The sequence below is a fragment of the Trachymyrmex cornetzi genome, unplaced genomic scaffold, assembly GCF_001594075.2.
Source record: "Trachymyrmex cornetzi isolate Tcor2-1 unplaced genomic scaffold, Tcor1.1 scaffold238, whole genome shotgun sequence".
NCBI lineage: Eukaryota > Metazoa > Arthropoda > Insecta > Hymenoptera > Formicidae > Trachymyrmex > Trachymyrmex cornetzi.
The window spans coordinates 124,885-134,707 of record NW_017297040.1 but is presented as its reverse complement, the minus strand read 5'-3'; the positions used below and the strand labels follow the sequence as shown (position 1 = coordinate 134,707).

Genomic DNA, 9,823 nt, shown 5'->3' with positions numbered 1-9,823 from the left:
ATATGTGTGCGTGCGTGCGTGCGTGCGTGCGTGCGTGCGTGCGTGCGTGCGTGCGTGTGTGTGTGTGTGTATACAGGGTGGGGCAATAACTTTGTCCACCCTGAATATCACCGTTATTTTCAGAGATATGAAAATATTGTCATTACAAAAGTTGTAGGACATCAAGAGAATTGTAACATATGCTAGTCATAATTTTTCTAGGTGGAGGCACTTCGGAAATTTCAAGGTCATCTCCATTTTTTTAAATGGCATGCCATATTTTTTTAACCTTAGTGTAATAGCGGGTATTTAGATGATTTCAACGATCTATAATAAAAGGTCATTCGTCATTAAATAAAAAATAAGACAATGATTCTTACGTCAAAAGTGTTCGAAGTGAAGTCCGTTTGCATTAATGCAACACTGCAATCGTTCAATTCCAGAAGCACGTACACTTCTTAACACTTCCGGACTGATTGTCGCACATGCTGCATTAATTCGTTGCTTCATATTTTCCGGTGTGGTTGGCACTTCCTGATATACAATGTTCTTTAATGTTCCCCATAAAAAAAAGTCGAGTGGTGTTATGTCAGGTGAACGAGCTGGCCACGAAATCGGCCCACCGCGTCCTATCCACCGATTTGGGAAGGTTTCATTGAGTGTAGCTCTTACTCTACGTCCATAATGTGCAGGGCATCCATCGTGTTGATACCACATTACTCGACGAATATTCAATTGTACATCTTCTAATAAAATTCCGAGATCGTTGCGTATAAAGTTATTATATTTTATGCTATTAAGTGTTCCATTGATAAAATACGGTCCGATTAATTTGTCGCCTATGATGTCGCACCATACATTTAACGACCATTGCCGTTGACAATCAACTTCTCTTAACCAGTGCGGATTCTCATTCGACCAGTAATGCATATTATGCAAGTTTGCAAGACCATAATTAGTAAAGCTTGCTTCATCGGTGAATAATATTAATGAAAAAAAATCATTGTTAACGTGCATTTGATGCTGCACCCACTGACAAAAGGTAACACGATTTTCAAAATCCGTACCATGTAAATCTTGATGAAGGTTAATACGATACGGATGGTATTTATGTTTAGCAAGAATTCGTATGCTCCTTTTATTAATACCTGACTCACGTTCTGTCTTGAACTAATTTGAGGATTATTATTCACTACTGCAAGCACGTTGACTTCGTTGTCTTCATGACACACTCTTTTTCGACGTTCAATTTTTTGTGTAGTTAAGCTTCCGGTTTCTCTTAATTTTTTACAAATTCGTTGAAACATACGATATGAGGGATGCATACGATCTGGGTACCGTTCAATGTACAATACTTGCGCCCTTATTGAATTTTGCTGAACTTCTCCATAAATGAGGAGCATATCTACTTGTTCAGCAAATAAAAACTTCATTTTCACATTAACTTGTAACCAAAATCACAGACGAGCTAAACTACATGAAGTGATCACCTTCTGAAAGATCTACTGATACTAAACTTAGAATAATGTTTGTTTCAACTCCAAGTTTCACAAATCCCTCTAGACTTATAGAATTCATAGTAAGAAATGTAAATATTTACATTTTTTACTGTAACATAGCGAATACAAGGATATTGTATACCAGGAAGTGCCCACCCCATCGGAAAATATGAAGCAACGAATTAATGCAGCATGTGCGGAAGTGTTAAGAAGTACACGTGCTTCTGGAATTGAACGATTGCAGTGTTGCATTAATGCAAACGGACGTCACTTCGAACACTTTTGACGTAAGAATCATTGTCTTATTTTTTATTTAATGACGAATGACTTTTTATTATAGGTCGTTGAAATCGTCTAAATACCCGCTATTACACTAAGGTTAAAAAAGTATGGCATGCCATTTAAAAAAGTGGAGATGACCTTGAAATTTCCGAAGTGCCTCCACCTAGAAAAATTATGACTAGCATATGTTACAGTTCTCTTGATGTCCTACAACTTTTGTAATGACAATATTTTCATATCTCTGAAAATAGCGGTGATATTCAGGGTGGACAAAGTTATTGCCCCACCCTGTATATACAGGGTATCCCGACCTTTTTTGCCAATCACTTTTGTGTAGATAGAGCGGACTAAACTGAGTCGAAAACTCTCTCTACCATTTTGCAATTTTCGCAATAGTTAACAAGATATTAATTACTAAAAATTGCAAAATATTAGTCTTGAATAATTTTTTACTCAAATACTATCAACTTTACAGGAAAACTGCAGGAGACAAAAATTATGTATTTTTCATAAAGATCTGAGAATTTTTTCAGAATTTTTTAATACCATATTTTTTCGTGTTGGTAAAACTAAGAAAATACAGTACTAAAAAGTTGATTAAACATTCTGGAAAAATTCTCAAAATTTATGAGAAGAAAATAAATAATTTCTGTCTCTTGCAGTTTTTCTGTAAGTTTATAGTATTTGAGTAAAAAATTATTCAAGATCAGTATTTTGCAATTTTTAGTAATTAATATCTTGTTAACTATTGCGAAAATTGTAAAATGGTAGAGGACTTTTCGACTCAGTTTAGTCCGCTCTATCTACACAAAAGTGATCGGCACAAAAGGTTGGGATACCCTGTATATATATTAAGGCAGTCATTATGATAACAATTTTTGAAATATGTATGATCGGAACACTCCCTAAAGTGGGTTCAATATTTCAAAAAAATAACATTCGAATTTTTTCAGATGTTTTTTAAACAATATTAACCCGTGCCACCGAAGCGTAATAGACGGAAAATCACTTTTTTAGACAAAATTCAGCCGACGCTCTAATTCTAATTCTTAACCAATTTTAAAGTTTTTTTTATTGGCTCGAAATTGAATGAGCTGTAGCTCATTCTGCACAAATTTAACAAAATGGCCGATCCAATATTCGTTATCGTATAATTTTAATTTTTTTTTTGCTCACTTTATTCGATTGTCCTGGCGGAAAAATTTCTATGCTAAAGTATGCCAAAAACTATTCCTAAATACGCGGTTTGGAACACAGAAGTAGTTGGACGTAGAAATCTATTCCTATGCTAAAGTAAGCCGATTTATGCTTTTGTACGCCAAACAACACAAACTGCGGCAAACTATGCCAGAAACGCTTAATTACGCTAAAAACTATGCCTAAGTACACGAATGAAACATGGAAGTAGTTCGATATAAAATTCTACTCCTATGCCAGAGATTTCCTACGCGAAACTGTACATTCAGGGTGCTATTTTATTTGTACGTTTTTGTCGTACGTTAAATGTGTACAAAACAGAGAGGTCTTCGGATCTCTCTATCCCATAGCCAATCAACAAGCTTGAAAAATTTGTCGTTTAAATTTAAACAGTACAGTGTAAGGGTGATATTTCATTTGTGCGTTTTTGTCGTTAAGTAACATGTATATGGAATATGTCTTGAATTCATTTGGCATGAATTCAAGATGCCATCACGTTGCTGTCATGATGAAATTAGAATTTCATCGTAGCATGGGTACTTTAATATTAAAGCCCAACTCACTTCGCATGCGAAATGCTGCTCCTTATATATTTTCCCAGGTGATTCTTATTTACGAGTTTATGCATCTCCGCTGTGGCCCTCTGTCGACGGAGATGCATAATGCTCACATAAAAACACGTACCTTAGAAAACGATTTTTTCGTGCAACCGCGTAGCTTGGCGTAGATAGGCATAGTTATTTTTATGCCCAACTATTCGATTTTAGAGATTCTGCGTAGAAAGACGTAGAATGGCATACTTTCTCCGAATACTTACGAAAAAATAAAAACCAGTTTAGAGGAGTTCAGCATAGAAACACGTAGTTCAGAAAGTAATGATCATTACTTATGCGTACTTTGGCGTACGTTCTGTGCCTAACTAGATCCAAATACGTCATTTTACATCTTTCACGTAAAATCACATAACTTGGCGTAGTTATTTCCATGTTTAACAACGCGATTTTACGCCACAGTCATAGAAGTAAAAAAGCGTTTTGCGTACTAATTGGCATAAAAATTTTTCTACCAAGGCGGCCATTTTTTATTTGAACTATTGTTACCATGTACGCGACATGTATGGTCAGTTACTAAAAGGTTGCAATACTTTTTTTCGGGTGGCACCCAGTTGGACACGGCTCAATTGGACACGAGCCACTCACATGAGACTACAAAGCTCCTAAGCACCGATCGCTGTGATTGGTGGTGTCCAATCGAGCCGTGGTCAATCGGGATCACCCCCTTTTTTTCGATGGGTTTCGGAATGCAGCTTTCTCACCGAGCGATTGGTTCTTATTCATGAATCTACAAATAAGAACCAATCGCTCGGTGAGTAGGCTGCATTCTCAGAAAAAAAGTGTTCGAATCCTTTCGGGTCCCGCCTGTACATACATACGATGGGTGCGTTCAGCAGACTCAGTCTGCTGAACGCAGCCGATATCTCACGCTAGGGATACACACTAGGACAGTAGGAGGCGCGCGACAGACGGACAGTGTAGAGTTCCTCTAGTAAGAGTTACGACATAAGAGCGGAAGGACATCATTGCCGGGTGTCGGATACCGGCCGGAAACAGCACAATTCCACCATGGTTGACAGTTGATAGTCTGATTTCGCGTTTACATCTTCTACACCATGAAACATTTGCTCACACCAATTCACAGATTCACTACCACATCGAAAGTATCTACAAGTGGCGGCGTTTAAAGGGATTCGAAATCAGGAATCAGTGCCCCTCATGACTTAACTCTTACTAGAGGGACTCTAGAACAGTGAACTAACACACTGAATTGTCTAGATTAACCAAGCACATCGTCCTTTGTATTAGAATAAATACTTTTCCTATTTTATAAAGTTACACTACTGCAGATATTGTTTCCAACAATTCCCTTTTCTTCTTCCATTCCCAAGAAGTGAATAAGTTGTAACAACTATAATCAAATTTATGCAGAATGGGCTTTTAGCTCATTCAATTTCGAATAAAATTTTTAAAAAATCTAAAATTAGTTAAGAATTAGAGCATCGGCCGAATTTTGTCTCTAAAGGTGCTTTTCTGCCTATACTGCTTATCCCGGTACGTGGCACGGGTTAGTATTATTCACATAAAGGGGTAAAAAAATGGTATAAATTTAATGAAAGACACTGAGCTATTGGATAAATCTTATTTTAACATACTTGACGATATACACGAACATAGTTTATAATATTTTCGAATAAACTTGTTTATTTCGTGACTCATCGACATATATTCTGTGACCTATCTGTAATATCAGTCCATTCGAAAACATCTGACAATCAATAGCGCTTTATTATACTAATGACACAATTCCTGATTTCAATTCAAATAACTGTTCTATATAAATTATCGTAAGTGGAATAATAACTTTTCATCATTATTGTATCATTTTAGTAATTTTTAAATTATATATTGACTTTCAATGGTACAGAATGTATTAGGACACTTTTGATGAAATCTTCGACCGGATTGTCTTTTTATATGAAATTGTTGACTGAGCTGATTCTCGATGACAACTGATGAACTGGTTACACACAATTTTACAATTATGGACTTTCAATCTTCAGACCGGATACCTGTATTGATCCGTAACATCTTAACGCAGAAATATATAAGATTAGCTTAGAGCGATAATTTTTATTATATATTATATTAGGTGTTAAACTTAATTCCTGCCGTTTTTCGTCTCCAAAATTGATTTGTTTTGAAGGGGAATATCTTAATCAAAGTATTATTAATAAAGTATTATTAATTAGTAATAAAGTAGAAAATGGAGGAAATTACTTTGATTAAGGTATTCATTCATCTTCCCTTCGAAACAAATCAATTTTGGAGACGATAAACGGCAGGAATTAAATTTAACCTAATAAGTACGTTCGTTGACATTGTAAGGGGTATAAATATGTTTTTTTTATAATCACTGATGAAAACTTTGTAAGTTGAAACGTTTGAGGTTTTTTAATGTTATACGTATGTAATTAAAATTTGAATTTTATTAATTAACTATTATTGCTCGTTTATAATAAAAGCCTTGACATTTTAATTAATTGCGTATTATTCAACAAATCTGAAAAAATTCTGGTGTTATTTTTTTTTTTGAGGTATTGAATTACCTTAGAGGGTATTCCAATTAAATTTCAAAAATTGAGGGGATGGGCGGAATAAATTCCTAATTACAAAATCTTGATATTAATAAAAATTAAAATAACTTACTACTTTTTAATTATACACAAATGGGTACAATATTAAATAAAATTTATGTAATGTCTTTAAGAAGTTACATGTTACAATACTTTTCTATTACAATCAATAATATATGAAAAAGCTAATTGCCGAAAAAAGGGCCTAAGTAGAATTATGCCTTTATTCCGCCCATCCCTTTAATTGTTAAAATAACGGCCACCCTAATATGTATATACATTTCCTTTCTTACATAATTATTTCAATATTTCAGAGATCAGTATGTGCCCGTCATCTATAGCAGCATGGTTTTACGCACGCAATTATAGTGTTTGTCTTTGTTGCCAGAAATTTTCTCAAAAAACCAAATATTCATTAACGATACCTACTTATGAGGACACATGTAATAACACTAATATCGATTTTTTTGAATGGCTGGGAGTCTTCAGCATTGATGGTGATCTGTACGCTCATTTGTATTTTAAAATGGTTTTTCACGATGATTGGTAATGCCGCAGGAATGTGACAATGACAGCTGTAACATTTTTAGATCTACTAAGGGTGAAGATAATTATGCAAGTATATATCAGCGTCCTTCTCCTTCGATATATGTTAAACAGGTGCAGCATTTACAGTGGACTGGATTCTTCACACGACAAAAGATCCAAGAAGTATATAATGCTCTAAAACAATATATATTATCACGAGATACTTTACCATGGATTAGTTTAGACATACAAGGATTTGCAGATAGTGCTATTAGCTTTGATTTGAAAGAGCATACGTTCTTGACTGATGGAGACAATAGTTACACTATTGTATTTCAACCGAAAGATAAAGTCGTTATACGAAGAAATTGAAGTTCAAATAGTAAGATAAAAGTACATCATTAACTTTTTCTTGTTAATAAATACCTGTTTTATATTATACTCATCAACAAAATTATCGCAACATACACATTTATACCACAATTTTGCATAATTTCAAGTAACCATAACGTGAAAAATGATCATATATGAATAATGGTTCTAGTTTTTTTTTGTTCTCAAAGGGTACAGTTTATACTTTAAGAAGCTTTCGATAAATTTTAAATTCATTCTTACTTTCGCTCACTATCTTTTCTAAAATAAGAGCGTATTACGTCTCCAAAAAATTGCACAATTTGCCGCACTGAAAAAAAATATAGTCAATTTTAATAAATATTTAGTTGAATACTGCCAACTAAATATTTATTAAATATAAAGATATATTTATTTGGTAAGAAATGTTAATTTAATTTAACAATCTTTTTTTTACTGAACAAATATTTATTTACTGTAAGTAAATGTTTAGTTGGCAGTATTGAACTAAATATTTATTAAAATTAATTTTAAAAATAGAAATTATAAGGCTCAATAGAATAAATCAATGGGAAAATGTTTCAAAAGCCAATATGAGCCGACACAAGATGTCAGTGTGCAATGATAATAATTTATTATAAATAAACTAAATTTAAACTAAATTTAAACGTTTCGACCTATGATCAAGGTCCTCCTCAGTATTATAAATAAGATTCATATTATAAATAGGAAACGCAATGTATTATACAAAGTATAACAAAGAATAACCTAAGAACGTGTAGCGCCATATAATGTGGTGGAGTTGTAAATCCCGCAGTCAGTATCATACTCATTAAAGTGTCAAATTTACTAAAATAATTAATTGAAATCATGTATCAAAATTATGAGGTTTATTTGGAAGAAATATAACTAATTAATTATAAAAAGAGGACCCTCACATGAGTGAAAGATATGACTGATCCATTAAATTGATCGGTTTACTAATTATAAAAAAATTATATGTAGTAATTAGTTAGTTTATTACGATAAGAACCATAATAAGGATAATAAAAATTAAAGCTTACATGAATCACAAACTGAAAGTACAATTTCAAACGTACAGAGTTAACCACGGAATAAACAAAATTGAGAAAGGAACTAAAAACGTGGCGCTGTAATCCGCTGACAATGTGAATTGCCAATAACTAAATTTAGGATTATATACATGAACGAAATTTATCAAATATGGAAGCACTATGGGTCAGCAAATAAATCAATATATAATGGATCAAGAGATTGAGTATCAATTTGTAGATTCAATCCATGTTTTTGTTTCTTTATATGTATCATTTCAGATATTAACCTCTTTTTTAATATTTTCTCTTTGTCCAATATATGTATGGACTCCCAATCAAATTCATGAGACGAATCAATTCGATGTTGTGTAATTACGGAATCCTGGGTAGTATTTCTATTAATATGATTTTTGTGTTCTTTTAAGCGTGTTGATAGGAATCTACTTGTCTGTCCTACATAAGATGAATCACAATCCTTACAATTTATTCTGTAAACTACGTCTGATTGAGACAGGTATGGTAAACGATCCTTTTGAACTTTAATTATTTTATTCAGTTTATTAATGCCTATGTATGCAAACCTTATTAATTGAGAGTCTTTGAAAAATTTTTTAATTCTTTCAGAGATTTTAGGAATAAACGGTAAAGTAAAAAATTGCACTATTTTGTTATTATCATCCCTTTCTTCATTATTTCTTTTTTCAGTTTCCTTAATTTCATCTGTTAATTGTTTATCAGAAACTAATGTCATTTTATTAAATACGTCAAATTTTTTGTAAAGTCTTTTTTTAATGGTCGTTATTATAAGGTCAAGTGGATATCCGTTATTCATTAAAATTTTTATAATTGAGTCAAAATTTTTTTGATGAAAAAGTGGATGAGATAACAGTAATACTCTATCTGTCATGCCAATAATAGTACCTATTTTTTGACACAAAGGATGCCATGAATAGTAATTCAGAAATCTACCCGAGAATGTTGGTTTGTGGTACCAATCAGAAATTATCGTGTTTTCTTTTTTGATCAAACAAACATCCAAAAAATTCAATGAATTGCCACCATTTTCAATTGTAAACTTAAGTCTTGGATGATAAGAGTTAAAAACATTAAATATCTCAACTATATGGTTCTCATCAATTATTAAAAGTATGTCATCCACGTATCTCAAGTATAACAAAGGAGTGATCATAAGTTTCTTTAAAGAGTTACTCTCAAGATCCTGCATTACTATATCCGCCGATATGGGTGAGAGAGGGGAGCCCATAGGAACACCAAATATCTGTCTGTAGAATTTATCATTGAAAGTAAAAAACGAAGAATTCAAAACTAATGTTAATGCTTAAAAAAATTCCACTTTAGGAATTTCAGTATTGCATTCTATAAGATGCCACCTCTTAGAGATTCCATCCAAGACCAAATCAACTGGTATATTAGTAAACAATGATACTACGTCTAATGAAACTAAAGATGCTTCATCAGGAACTCTCATTCCTTCAATATTTTTAATCAATGTAAAACTGTTCTTTACACCGCTGTCAACTGAAGATAGACTTTTTTTAATTATGCTATGGAGATATGAGGCTAAGTTATGTAAAGGACTGCCAATTGATGAGACTATGACTCTCAGTGGATGACCCGGTTTATGAATCTTTGGAAGTCCATACACACGTGGTAAAGTTGCAATGGAACTATTGAGATTGTAATAAGTACCATCAGGCACGAATCCATTTTGCTTCCATACC

The 9,823-nt window shown here is 33.0% G+C and overlaps 2 protein-coding genes across 2 annotated transcripts in view; one reads left to right on the top strand and one right to left on the bottom strand.

Annotated features, from left to right (window-relative positions):
• The first annotated feature begins 6,434 nt into the window (after nucleotides 1-6,434).
• Nucleotides 6,435-7,145, top strand: LOC108761071 (ribonuclease P protein subunit p40-like). Its single transcript, XM_018507407.1, is given in 2 exon segments — nucleotides 6,435-6,651; nucleotides 6,738-7,145. Coding segments are annotated over 2 exon segments (525 nt in total). The 5' UTR covers nucleotides 6,435-6,469; the 3' UTR covers nucleotides 7,081-7,145.
• Nucleotides 7,146-9,420: 2,275 nt separating this feature from the next.
• The window catches only part of LOC108761070 (uncharacterized), a 14,406-nt gene continuing 14,003 nt past the window's right edge, over nucleotides 9,421-9,823 (bottom strand). The window contains exon 3 of the mRNA XM_018507404.1: nucleotides 9,421-9,620. Within this exon, the coding sequence (XP_018362906.1) occupies nucleotides 9,421-9,620 (200 nt within the window). The remainder of the gene's footprint in view (nucleotides 9,621-9,823) is intronic.